Source organism: Pteropus alecto, unplaced genomic scaffold (genome assembly GCF_000325575.1).
Source record: "Pteropus alecto unplaced genomic scaffold, ASM32557v1 scaffold77, whole genome shotgun sequence".
Taxonomy (NCBI): Eukaryota; Metazoa; Chordata; class Mammalia; order Chiroptera; family Pteropodidae; genus Pteropus; species Pteropus alecto.
The window spans coordinates 1815341-1830285 of NW_006440820.1; the positions used below are offsets into that span (position 1 = coordinate 1815341).

The following is a 14945-nucleotide window of genomic DNA, read 5'->3' on the forward strand; positions in this document are numbered from 1 at the left end:
CTAGCTGCTACACTATGAAACCATGTACTATAAACTTCCTTTTTAAAATACAGTCATTCACCTATTGCTAAAAATGTACTTTTTGCCAGCCAACAATGCTTCCTTTCTTTCATTTGTGCTTTCTTTCACTTAATGAATATTTACTGACTGGATGTAAGGCTCTGAGCTAGGCACTGAAAAGAGGTGTGGGTGTGTGTAGTGTGTATGGTGTATATGTATCTAGTATAAGTCTTGTCTTGAAGTACAGGTTCATGCATATAAATGAATAGATTGAAAGAAATAACAAATGACAGATCCACTGGTTTATTTCTACATTCAGGGAGTCAAGAGATGTCTGTGTATTCTGGGTAGCAGATATGTTGTATAAAATGTGAAGTTGTGGAGGGGTAGGTTGAGAAGAGAGGAATAGCACTTAGAGCAAGCTTAAGACCAAACTCTTGCATCATCAGAAAGGTTTCTCAGTTTATCCATAAAGTGACAGTATACATAACATACCATGTCTCCTTCAGTCCAACATAGTCCCATTTTCCTCTAGTAAGGGAATAAGTTCCTTTTCTTCAGTTGAGCACCAGGAAAACTAATTGGCTTATGTGGAGAAGCCCTGCTGTACTAACTGCTAAAATCATCTCAGCGTGGTAAGCTTTTTACACTGAGGGGTTCAGAGGAATTCTAACTGCCTAGAGTAACAGCAAATGCATATTTACTCCATTCATCTTCTCTTTCTTCTGCTCTCATTCTCTCCCTACCACCTACTTCCTTTGCCCACCTTCCTACCTTCTCATATTGTATGTTTGCATGAGTTTAAATGTATGTATGACACAACTCTGCTATATGTATGTTGACAACAGTGGGTGGTACCTTCTGGCTTGGGCACAATGTGTGTGATGAGTAGTAGGATGAGATATAGTTGTAAAAGTCTTTAGTGTCATATTGTGTATTGCATGCCATACTTAAGGCTATTCTGTTGGAGAGTTTTGGTGTATTGAAGAGTTTTTAACTAATATGATCTAATTTGGGTTTCATAAAGATCTAGTTTCTAGCAGTTAGATAAGTAGAATAAGCTTATGGATGATAAGAGAGAATTGCAAATCAAAGATAACTTTGAGTTTTCAAGTTTGGGTTATAGGTGATTTAGTAATAATGCTAGTTAATAAATTGAACTTGGTACTTAGCCAAGCACTGAGCAAAGTGCTTCCCAGACTGTATCTTATTTATACCTCTCAGCATCCCAAGTTCACCCACTTGGTTAGAGCCCATATCTGTCTTATGTAAAAGCCACTTGTATGTATCTGTGCCACAGGACTTCATTTGGGGGCAATGGCAAGTTCGAAGAGCCAGTAAAATTGTTGGATAGAGCTGTTTAGCTGAGGCTGTCGGAAATACAGAACTGTAGAGAACAGTGAAAGTCAGAGCTGACTGACTAGGGAGTCTTCTATCTAGTGATTTGTGATTGCTTTGAGAGGAAGAGCAGGAGAGTAGTTGGGGACAGAACTTGCAAGAATATGTCTATTTAAGAAAAGCAAATAAATGAATTAGGTAAAGGTCAAAAGAGCATGGAGAATATACTGTTACAGAAATAGAGAAGGGAGTCTTTTCTCACATGCTGGAGTTTGGTGTAAAGTTGTATCCATCCACATTTTTGCTTTGGTCCTCAAATCTAGTATCCTGTCAGCAAGGGAAGTGGAATTGGTTTGTTCTGGCTTGTACCATTTCAAAGAAATGGTTCTCCTTGGCTATTCCTTCCCTCTGCTTTAAGTCATTTTCTTCATCTCCTGTTCACTCCACTATCCATAGCAGTGTGGCCTTCTACCTTCAATATGTGCATGTCACTTCTCTTGCTGAGGTCACCAGCAACCAGCTATTCTAAACATATTAAGGCACAAATGTAAACTTTCTTTAAAATCCCCATTTGTACCTCAAATCTGAGGCCCACCTATCTTGGCAGACATTTCTCTCAATGCTGCCTTTAGATGTGTGCTTGAATTTTCTATTTAGTTTTACCACTCTATTTGGTATTTTAAACTGCCTTTAGTATGAACTACACTTTTTATACCTTCTTTTTTCTCCTCTGAATTATTTTTTAGTAAAGCATTAATTCAGTATACACTGAGCATATGAATTATAGGCTTTTTTTTTTTTTTAAATATCAGCTAGATGTAAGAAGTGGAATGGAGAAAATGTACAAAGATAGTCTTCTTCCTTAACCTTCTCCCTGAATTATTTTTAGTTCTTAAATATTATGAATCTATAATGTGTGATTTTTAGATCTTTAGAGTTAAGTGATAAGTCTACCCAATCGAAAAGAATGTAAGCAAAATTTACCTTGTGCCTTCTCATCCACTCACTGACTCAGTTCTACCTAGTTCTTTTCATTCTTTCATATTTGTTTAATATTTATTATGAACTAAGTTGGTGCTCAGGTATTGTGCTAGGTGACAAAGGATCCAATCACTTCTCTGGCACTTAAAATAAGGAAATAGTCAAAACATTCAAATGCATGATCTTTGCTCTGATGGTGGAAAAATTGGTATGAAAAAAAACACAAGAGAGCACAGTAGAAGGCACTTATGAGAGAGGGGAACATTCAGGAAGGCTTCACAGAAGTAGTCCTACAACTCCACAGTCCCTTATCCTAAATCCCTTAGGTCAAATGTATTTCGGTATTCAGAATTCTTTGGATTTAAGTAAGGTAATACAGTACATTTATAATATATATTACCTTCCCAGCAGGGTCTATGGCAGTACTCTGGAGTCAAACACATTAATGTTTCTGCATTGAAACTGTCACCCTGATGAGCTAAGTGAAAACTATAAAAAGTCCCAGGTCAAGTTTCAATACTAAATGAATTTATGAAAAATTTTGTGAGATTAAAATAGATTCTGAACCTGTATTTATACTAAGTGATTTAATAATGGGAAATGGAGTTATCTCCTGATGTCACCTGCTCTCATCCCTTTTTATCATTTTGAGAATGAATTACCTGTAGTTAAACAAGTTAACATCACTTGTTTTTCCTTTGCGTTTTCAAGTTCAGGTCTTTTAGAGCCTTGCAATTCCATAATGTCCTTTAAGTCGTTTAGTAAATCTCTTTCAATTTTTACATCGTAGCTATTTTACTAAAATGCACTAATCTTCATACTCTACTTCACATTCTCCCAGATACCTCCTACATTAGCATAAGTCAAAGAATATTCATTATCTTGATTACTTCTTTCATAATGCAGTGAACTTGACTTGAAAAGTTCAGAACCTAACTCCTTAGGAAAATTTTAGTGGAAACTCAGTGCATAATTTCTCGTTTGATTTCCTTTAACTGTTTAAATGAACAGAAGCTTTTACACATACCCTATATATTACAAGCAAACAGTTTCTCCTTCTTTAGACCAAACTTCTAAGTGTCTCTCAGGGTTAAGCCCTACCGGTTAGCTGTTGAGTTTTCTGAACCATTAGCTATTTTTAAAGAAGAGCAGTGCCCACACAGAGAAACGAATCAAGGAAGACTGTAAGTATAAAGCTACTAATCTCTTCCTTTAATTCATTGAACTGTGACAGTTTTTCCATGTTATATCTTATTCTCCTTTAAAATATTTAAAATTTGCATATAACACATTGCTACATGCCCCCCTCAAACTCATTTATACTTTTTCCTCCAGTGTTTTATTTTGAAATTTTTTAAATCTACAAAAAATGTTGAATAGTCAATGAATACCTATATAACCTTATATGGAATCATCAGATAAAGTTTTTGCCATACTTAACCACCTCTATATACACAGCATGTGCACACATTTTTTTTGGCTTAGTCATATGAAACATTAGGACATGTCATCCCAGATACTTCAATGTGCATCTCTTAAGAATAAGGATATTATCATATGACCACAGTACCATATACTATACATTAGAAATGTGAAATTCAACAGTAATCAGCTAATACACAGTCTACATTTAAATTTCCCTCAACTACCCCAAAATGTCTTTTTTTTAGCTCTTACTCCGCACCCCACCACCCCCGATCCAGATTGAATAAAGGTTCATATTGATTTCAGTATGTAGTATTATATTTTCAGTCTCTTTTAAATCTTTGAGGGTCTTTTTCATGATTTATTATTTTTTTTTTCAAAGAAGGCATACTTTTGTGTTATACGGAGTTCCATATTCTAGATTTATTTTCTCACAGTTCTATTTGGGTTATACATTTTTCAAAAGAAATAATGATGTTTACCTTTGGTAAACCCCTGTCCCATTCCGGTATATATTATGTCATAGATATTTCCCGAGTGAATGAAGTTTTACCAAATAGTCATTTTAAAACTTCAAATTAAGGGTAGGGAGATTATTGTTACTTTTTATCCGTCTTCATCATAGTATACAGTGTTTATCCTTTGATCTTAATTTTAAGCTAGATGATTGAGAGCTAAGAGAAACCCTCATTCTTTGCAAATTCATTATTCCAATTTTCAGATATTTGAGATAGATTGCTTGGGCACTATATTTTCTCCCTATATAGTGCCAAGGATGTTTTTTAGTTCATTTTCCTAAGACTTATACATTCATTATGTTTTAGCATTGAAGTAGTCCTTTTAATAGGACCCTTGAAAGAAATCAAATGATAATACAGCAAGTGAGCTCTGGATACTATTGGTACTGATTAGATTTTCCTGTAGATAACAGGCTTTCAGAATAAATAGATCTTTTAGATGCAGTTGAATGGTTTAATCACAATAGTAGATAAGGCCAACTCCAATAAATATGGTATAAATTGTTATAATCCTTTTGGTTGAACTATTAGCACATTAATTTGATAGTATGTTATTGATATATTGGAAATTCTGATTTCTTCACAGCTACTTTGTTAGTTCCACTTAAATCACCATGATAATAAGTAGTTCAGTTCATTTTTAAAATGTCAAATACAGTATGCCAGAGAGCCCATTTTTCTCAGAAAAATTCATTAGGAAGTCTTAGATTTAGGAGGAGCATATCAGATAGTAGTATACTGAGGAGTAGAAACTTAATTTTTTGTCATATCATTTTGTCTTTCTTTCGACCATCTTATAGTTTTTATATTTCAGTTTTTAAAAGTATCATCTTAAATACACAATATTAATACTTTGTGTACTTTCTTTGTGCTTTTTGTGTATGTGTGATTGCTGTGTTTCTGTTATTTGCCTTTTTAATTTTTCTAGGTCTTAGATTCTGTGCTATTTAATATCCCAGTGAAATGTTACAGGCACAGCAATATTATGTAGTTATTTGGAGTCCATTCTGCCTTCACTTCTTAGTTTCTCTGTCTTGACTGGGCCAATCTCTAAAACTATTAGTCTCTGTTTCCTTTTCTGAAAAATGAGGCTCATAATTGTATCTTTCTAATGAAAAATATTAGACATTGTTTTCAACTTTGTCATTTATGAAGTAAGAGGTTTGCACTGGTTTTTACTTGCCTAATCATAAGAATCACTCAAGAGTCTGATTAAAATAGATTTCTAGGCTGTTTCTAACAAGTAAATTTAAAGCTCTGTGAGAAGAACCCTGAGAATCTCTTTCACAATGTCCTGGATTAATCCTGTGATCTGGCAAGTTCAGACACTTGTAGACTAGATCTTTTTCAGAACTAACAATATTTTTGTTTTCCTTTTTTTTTTTTTCCACACATACTATAGATTGTTACCCTGTATACATATTATACACTTTATCACAAGCACAGAGGTGTTGAATATAAATGAAAGCAAACTTAGATATTAACTTCCTTTTCTCCCTGATTCCCGTTTTTAAATGGATAAATGAGGTGTTCTACAGCTCTGGTCATAGCCAGTTGGCCTAATAATTGAATAAGAGGGTATAGTCATGAAGAGCAGTCCATAGTTAGCATAAATCCTAATGCTGTTGTCCTAGGGAGACTCCTAATACACTCTTGAGTTAAATATACAATTATTGGTGACAACACTGAGCAAACAAAATCTAAAAATTCTAAAACTCTGCTTTCTCACGGTTAACATAAATTTGCTTTCATGCGTGTTTTTTCCATCGGAGAGTTTAAAATTCTTAAGATACTCATTTTATCATTGACTGAGACCTTGATTTTCAGCCATGGGGTTGATTTAAATGAAACTGTTAGATGTCATACATTTAGACACTCAACTGTTGTCCTAGGGAATGCGAGTCTGGAGTAACAGGTGGCAAGGCAAGTGTGTTAAGAGGGCTCTTGTGTTGGCTTACTTTCCTTGCATGGCTCTTTCAGTAAGGGGGGTTATACAAGGCAAGGCACCTCTTGGTATACTTTAATTTATACACCATCTACTACTTAATGGCTGAGATTATTACTATAAAGACTTTAAAAGTGACATATCAAGTTAACCCATGCCTCATCTGTCTCCACACTCATGTTTGGAAACTTTGGCAGTTTAGTCAAGTTGCTCCCAGAATGGCAGAGAAATCCCCAGTGTTGTCTTAACTTCAACCTAATATAATATTACTATGGCTTCATTCCTTTATACTCCTGCCCCAGAAACCTCATACCAAGATTGAATCTTTCTAATATTGTATCTTGTAAGAATAGTTGTTTGTTTCCTAAGTAACCCCCATACTACCTTTACTTATGACATTCCTTCTGCCTGGAAGGTGTCTTCCTCTCACCTCTCCTTTCTACTCACATGTAAATTGACAACTTCTTTATGTAAACTGTTTTTTTCTGCCTCCCCTCACCTGAAGATGAGCTCTCCCTCTCTTTAGCATCCATGGCATACTATGCCTATTTATCTTTGCCTAGTGTATTGATTTATGATCATTTGTCATCATCGTCTTCAGTTTTCTTATTCTGATAATTCAAGAATATTTTCATTTCTATCCCATACATGAAGTCATTATCTGAAATTTCATCTTTCTTTAGGATTCATTTTTGCAGATTAGTTTTGGGGCAGATTAGATTCTACTGTGTAACCTCAAATACACTAAGCCCTCAGTCAGCCTTTGCTTGGTTTTATTCTAAGCCAGAGCTGTCTTTAATATTCTCTGCCTTTTTGTGGTAGTCTTTTCACCCAAACAGCTAAAAACAGGGTTCGGGTGCTAAAACCACATGATCCTTAAAAGTCAAAGAATTCTCTGCTTCTCTATCTCCTGAAGTCATTTCTGACCCTGTTCCTAAAATGCATTTATTAAAAACAGTATATCTTCTATATTTTTACACTTTTTGCTAGTGATTTATTATGTTGTTTTTAACAAATTGAATTCTTAATTGCTGTAAGGCAAAATTATTAAAACTTAGCAAAACTAAAATGAAGAGGAAATGACAACCCTAATTTTGTTTGACTTATTTTTTAGCTCTTCAGAATACTCAAATGTTATCTTCATATAAAATCAAATCTGGGATTAATCAAAACAGAACAGATTACTGTTAAGTCAAGTCTTGAATATTATCTCTGTGTCTTCCCTAGGATCCTTTCTCTAAATCGCTTTATTTTTTATTTATTTTTCCCTACCCTTCAATTAAATGAGATCTTTTCTTTAGGACCTGTTCATTTCTGTGTACTCCAGGACAGGCTGTCTCTCTCAATTCTCCTATTCCAACTGCTACCTTTTGAAAATGGGAAGAAACAATTTTAATGTTAAAAACAAGGAAGACACCACAATTTGGTTATTCATGTCAGATCAGATTAATAGAGCTGTTAGTTTTCTAAGATTCCAGTATCCAGTACCACACTGAATAAAAATTCTGGAGCCATGATTTCAGGCACACAATACTCATGGCTTAGTATTTAATAGCAACACTAGCTCTAACCTTTTATTATTTGCAGGAAAGTAGTATATTGTCTTATTCTAGATGAAACTAGCAAATTATCAATTATAAACTGCCAATGTAGTCAGTAGCATTGGAGATGAAAGTTCATTCACTGAGTAAAGAGTGGAATAATCCATAGAACCAAGCCTCTGTGTTTGAAGGGAGGGAGGGAAAAACTGCTGACTGAATCTAATCTTCAAAAGACAACAGGGAATGGGTAAGAAGATGTGGAAGAGAATGCAATATGAAGATAGTGAGGAAAAGTTTGAGATTTTCTGCTTTTACAAAACCCTAACCCAACTACTTAAAAAATAGCTTTATGACATCAGACAAATTTAGCCTCTCTGAGCATTAGTTTCATTTGTAAGATGGACGTAATAGTGCCTCCTGCATAGGTTATTAAGAGGCCTAAGTGGCATAATATGTGTGAAGTACCCAGTACCATGCCTCCCTCTTTTCTGGTCCTTATTTTTTATTTATTTTTATTGTATTGTTTCATTATTTTGTTTGTTTTTTGTTTTCCCACATGGGAGCATAGTGGAATCTGCCAGTCTTCCAGAGGTATCTTCAGAGTTGTAGGCATTATTTTCCTATGAAAGAGACCTTATTATGAAGCCTGTTTGGAAAACTTGTTCAGTAAGATCAGTGCCTTCAGAGGTGAATTGTATGGGACATGGGAAGGGAAAAGTGGGAAGACCAGGTACTGTTCAAGAATCAATAGCATAAGTCTGAATTATATTCTCTTTCTTTTTGCCATGATCTAAATTTTTACTGCTACCTCACCTGGCACACCACAAACACACGGGAGTGGAGGATGGGGATTGCTTTCTTAGCTTTGACTTGCAGCCATAGTCTAAAGCATTATTTCTAAATAAGTTAAATGCACAAGACTTGCCAAAACCAAACTGAGAAATTCTTTGAGTACGATATTTAATGCATTTTCCTTAAAACTATAAAGTTGATACCATTTTATGTTTGATAAGTTAACAAATATTACATATATTTTTAGTCATCTTCTTTACCCTGGCTTAATTTACATGGATTCTGATAAGTAACAAACTTTAACCTAATAACTTATAAAATAGCAAGGAAATAAATTTAAAGAAATTAAATATGCTATTATCATACTTTAAATTTTAGTTTTTCAATAATCAGATATTTATTGAGCACCTACTATATGCCAGGCACTGTCGTAGGCAGTGAGTATAGACAGCATGAATAAAACAGACAAGACCTTTGCTTTCAAATAACACTCAGTTGCTAAACCCATTTCCTTTTCTTTAGGATATTTTCATTGTCTTCGAATTTTAAAGCAAAAAGTGCCTTAAGAGATCATCTAGTCCAACCTCTTTGTTCAAATGGAGAACCTGAGCCACTGTGATTCACAGGAGAGTAAAAGAATTTAGCAAACAGTTCCAAGTAATGACAGCAAACTATAGGAAAATTAGCACAAATTGTGAGAATTTACTATATTATTAGCATCATAAGTATGAGTTTAGAAAAGATACAGATTTTAAGAAGAGTTCAGTTGTGTTAATATAAGTGAACGATTCCACTATATTATCTTCAAATGAAAGTACTGGAATTAAATGTCTTTTTTCCTTCTTTGGTGCTGTTGTGAAACCAATTTGGTATTGTGTAGTGACTAAATCCATAAATGGTTTTCTGCTAATAGACTCAAACGTTTCGAAAGCAGCTGTACAGATGATGCTGTTTTATGAGTGTCTAGCTAGTGTTGATAGAAATAATGTGGCTTTCTGTCTTGCTAGAATCATAGCAGTTCAGATCTGGAATTCACACCTGTTATTTTAAGGATGAGGACATTGACTCCTAAAGAGGTTAATTGACTTGCCCAGATTAAGAGCCAAAATTAACAGCTTATATTTAAGCAAAGAATCAGGTTTTGTATATTAGATCATTATATTTTTATATTTAGGTAAAAAATTATTCTCAACTTTAACTGATCTAATATTATCATTATCAGACCTGCTAAGCATTAACTTTGTTTTTTAAATCTGAGAATATCTGAGAAATTGACAAAAGAAAAATGAAGTCACAGATATTAGAACTGAATCTCTTGGCATTATTTCTAATGCTATATCTTTTATGCTGAAAATATTCAAGAGTCAAAAAAAATAAAAATATTCAATATTCAGTTGTTGGTCACAAATAATTTTTCCCCCCCAAATAGGTATTGTCTTCTAAGAACCCTGAAGCAATGTCAGACACTGAGGGAAGCTCTCATAGCTGCAGGAAAAGAGATTATATGGCATGGGAGGACAAAAGAAGAACCAGCGCATTACTGTAGCATTTGTGAAGTAAGTAACTGTTCTTATCCACCATTGTTTTATAAAGCCTCTTACTTTTCCACTTTTGACTTCTCTTTAGTTATTTTTTTTAAATGTTTTTATACTTTTACATAATGCATTTTACTGAAATTGACATTGTGTTCAATCTTGTTTTCTTGTTTCTTAGATATTAAAATTTAATCTAATGATACATTACTTTAGTAACTATGACATAACTCTAAAAGTATCTACTACAGTTATTTATCTGGTAGACATTTAACAGATAATAATTATCAAGAAGTTTGGTCTTGGGATTTAAACTGGGAACAGTCCAGAAGCAGGCAGATGCCAATAAACTGGATATAGTTCAGTATAGCTCCAGGCAGATCAATGTTGAATCCTCTTTGGTACAATTCACAATATATTGGTCAATCATCTCCTGAGGCCAAGGCTTGTAAGAGATGCAGAAATAAAGATGTGGTACCTGTTCTGAAGGAGTTTCCATTCTATTCAGAAGACAAATTATAAACTAATTATAATGTACATGAGATTTATGAATGCAAAGTCGGTCTTACTGTTATGATAACAGTGGGTGTGACGGGGGATGACCTAATTTTCCTTTCTAGACTTGGCATAAGAGTTCACAAAAATGTTAACATTTGAGTCCATTTTTAAGGATAAGTATGACTTCAGTGGGCTAAAAATTGATGAGAATTGGAGGTAGAATGAATGTTATGAGCTATACGAACAATATGGGAAATGGAATGGCCTATTCGTAAAAGGGCAATTAGCCCGATATGGCTGGAACATAGACTATGCAAATTATACTTAGAAGTCTAGGTGGAAGGAATCTAGCAGAGCATCTTGAATGACTTTTAAGAGATTTTATATTTATTTTGAGGTCATCGAAGCCATCAAAAGTTTTTGAGCAGGCAACCAACTTCGCTATATGTTTCAAAGAGAGAAGTGATTGGAGAGGATGGAGATAGGAAGCCATTGCAGTGTTCTTAATTAAGAGTTGTTACCTTAAGGCCTGGACCGGAACTTGGCAATAGGAATATTAAAGAAGGAGAGGAATTCTAAAATAGTTAGAAGGTAAAATCCACAAGACAACTCCTTAAATGGCAGAAGTGAGGGACAGGTTGAAGAATGCTCACAAATTTTATAGATCAGATCATGATGTTCATTTTGTTGCCTATTGATACTAATGGAAAGCATAGCGAACTCTGGGAGTTCGATTGACATAACTGTTCAAAGAAGACATGAACTCATGAATAAATTCAAGGATATGCTAAAGCCAGGGACATTAAATGAACCATTCTAAACCTTGAAATTTTCTAATTCTGATACTGACTTTTATTTGAAATGATTGAATCCATTGGCTATTTTAATGTTATATAACCTGGCCAAAGTAAGTCATTGGGAGATCAGATGGAGTCTAATTAGATGTTATATATCTCACGAAGATGAATGTATAAGCTTTCCAGTATTTGAGAATGATTCCTATCCTGCAATGTTATTCCTTATTCTGCCTGAACCTTATCAACTTATCATCATTCTTTCTGTATAAGATACAGGTATTTTTTCTAAAATCACACTACACTGCACTCCTGAGTATACTTTTTGTTTGTACTCAGATTCCTTAACATGAGGCTTATAGCTATACACTTACTGTCACTTACCTGTCAGTTTCCTCATCTGTAAAACAGATTGTATTAACTCAACAAGTATTTTGAGGTTTGGCTAAGTACTAAGCACTATGATATGCCACGGAAGTGAGAAGATATGTAAAACAGTCTAGTCTTCATCTTTGAGGTGCTCAGTCTGTAGGGGAAGACAAATATCCATACTCAGTGTCCTATTATGAGTACTATCATAGAGAAGGAAAGGAAAATGATGATTACTTTTCCTCTGATTGTATACTAACATTTTGGATTTAAAACAAAAATAGCTTGTCCTTTATTAAATTTTTGAATTAGGTTTTTTCCAGTGGTTGTAATGAGTATGTCATTCTGTGAGGTCATTCCCCTCAGTATGCATTACTACCCTTGTCTTTGGGTTTGGTGTAAAATAAACTTGGTCTATTAAAGATTCTCAAATACAGCTATATTTGTCTTGGTGCCTCCTCTTAACCAAAGAACTATCCACAATTCCATGTAAAGTAGACTTCTTTGAGTATATTAAAGCAGTACAATAAATAAATACTACTGTCACTATTGAATACTTTTTCTCTTGTATAAAATAGGTGGAGGTTTTTGATCTGCTTTTTGTCACTAATGAGAGCATTTCTCAAAAGACCTACATAGTGCATTGCCAAGATTGTGCACGAAAAACAAGCAGAAACCTGGAAAATTTTGTGGTGCTAGAACAGTACAAGATGGAGGACCTGATGCAAGTCTATGACCAATTTACATTAGTAAGTGAAATTAACATGTGAGTATGTAGTTAGCTTGATAGAGAAGCAGCAGTTTGTTCTGCCACTTGATAAATAGGAGGTAATGAAATACTTAAATTTCCTTTGACTTGTTAGTTATTGCATGAAGAAATATTCATGTATCCCCCTCAAATTCACTTCCAAGTATTTATTCCTGTGAGGTTGGCATATTTCATTTTCACTTTTCTTCCTGGGTGAGACCAGCCTAAATAGTATCACAATAATTACATTTTAAAATTATGAACACTATCATATTCTTTATGTCATTTGATCTTAGTTGATAAAATATTTGTGTATACAGGTTATTAGTGTCCACAAAATAAATCAGTAAATGTGCTTTTAAGTATACTTATGCTTTTAGAGCTAGTGGTATTTATTTAAAATTTTGTCCTTGCCAGAAGTATTAATCTCTTGGGAATATTTGATGGAGCTTAATTTCCTGATATGTTATACAATCCTATGAAATTCAAGTATACTTATAAATTGCACAGTTTTTTAAATTTTAAACAGCAGATGCTTAGGAGGAAGCATTTTACTCTAGCACATCACTAGTTTCATGAATAGACACAGACATAATTCATGAATTGTTGATTTCTTCCAGTATGTTTATCTTACATATGTTATCAGAAACTGAAATTTAGCTCCTGATATTTTCTCTTGAATGGTCTTCATGATTGCTTGAAGAATAGGAAAGTTATGGGGAATGTGTTAAATAAAATGTATTATCTAGTTGAGAAAGGTTCTGAAATCAATCACTAATGAAATTATAATTGATTTGTTAAATTATTTCCCACAAGCCCATTTTTTTAAAAAGCAGTCTAAACAAATGGTCAACTTAATAACATTCTTGACTTTTGACGTTCTTGAGCTTTTGACCATTTGGTGAAGAAGTGCAGAAAAATGTGAGTAAACTGAGTAAGGTGATGGTCTCAGAATTTTAGGAAAATTGGTCAGGTGGGAGGCAGTAAGGGGGGTTGTTCTTTGACATCGTGTAGCAGACGGTTGACTTTCTTGAACTGTTATTTCTTCTACCTTCATTAGCAGACTTTTTTTAACCTTAAGCTTGGGAACACTATTAACAATTTGTATACCAAAATAACATACTATATACTTTTATTTTCAGGCTCCTCCATTACCATCCTCATCTTGATATTGTTCCGTGGACATTAAATGAGATCTTTTCTGCTATTCAGGAAGTAACCCAGTTCTGCACCACTGTTTTTGTAGCTATCTCGTAAGGCTGCTGGCTGAAAACTGTGTCTATGCAACCTTCCAAGTGCGGAGTGTCAACCAGCTGGACAGGGGAGAGCACTGCTCTTACTCCAGGACTCTCATAAAGCTGATCAGCTGTACTTCAGAAAAAATAATAATTTCCATGTTTTGTATATATCTGACAAAACTGGCAACATCATACAGACTACTGACTTGAAAACAACCTCTTTTATATTTCTCTATTTCTGGGCTGATGAATTGGTTTTCATCTACCTTTCCCCCTTCAGAATTTTCCTTGGAAAAAAATACTAGCCTAACTGGTCATTTCTTTGTAAGGTGTAGTTAGCAATTTTAAGGCTTTCTTTGATCAACTTTTTTTTAATGTGAAAAGTTAGGTAAGGAACTTTTTTACTGCTTTTATGTTTTTCTGTCTTGTTTTGAAACCATGGAGGTTATTACACTTTTGGTTCCTAAATAAAATGTTTAAAGAATTAACAGCCAAGTCACAAAGATAATGGATTGCACATAGACTAAGGAATAAACTTCAGATTTGTGATTTTTGTTTCTAATCTTGATGTAAATTTACACTATTTATAAATACATATTTATTGCTTGAAAATATTTGTGAATGGAATGCTGTTATTTTTTCCAGATTTACCTGCCATTGAAATTTTAAGGAGTTCTGTAATTTCAAACACTACTCCTATTACATTTTCTATGTGTAAATAAAACTGCTTAGCATTGTACAGAAACTTTTATTAAAATTGTTTAATGTTTAAAGAGTTTTCTATTGTTTGAGTTTTAAAAAGACTTTATGTACAGTGCCCAGTTTTTGTTCATTTTTCAAATCTGATTATATATATTTTATATATACTTATGTATGTATATATAATATATATAGAAATCTGGATATATATGTATAAAGATTTAGAACTTAAAATTTTCTTGTTTTAAGTTTCACATCTATGGTAGAATTTTGAGGTGTCTACTGTAAAGTATTGCTTACAAAAGTATGATTATTTTTAAAGAAATATATATGGTATGTATCTTCAAGACCTAAAATGTCAGACTGGTTTATTGTTAAGTTGCAATTACTGCAATGACAGACCAATAAACATTTGCTGCCAAAATGTAGTATAATAATAGAGAACAAATAGTGGTTGAACTTATAATTTTAAAGGGAATGTTATATGGGCTTAACAAATCCTGTACATCACTTAGTAGCGTTTTATA

The 14945-nt window shown here is 33.7% G+C and overlaps 1 protein-coding gene across 1 annotated transcript in view; it reads left to right on the forward strand.

The window, feature by feature from the left end:
* The window catches only part of KDM6A (lysine demethylase 6A), a 198137-nt gene extending 183645 nt beyond the window's left edge, over window positions 1-14492 (forward strand). Inside the window, 3 exon segments of the mRNA XM_025051082.1 lie at window positions 9970-10096; window positions 12312-12482; window positions 13624-14492. Of these exon segments, the coding sequence (XP_024906850.1) occupies window positions 9970-10096; window positions 12312-12482; window positions 13624-13650 (325 nt within the window). The 3' untranslated portion in view covers window positions 13651-14492.
* The last annotated feature ends 453 nt before the right edge of the window (window positions 14493-14945 follow it).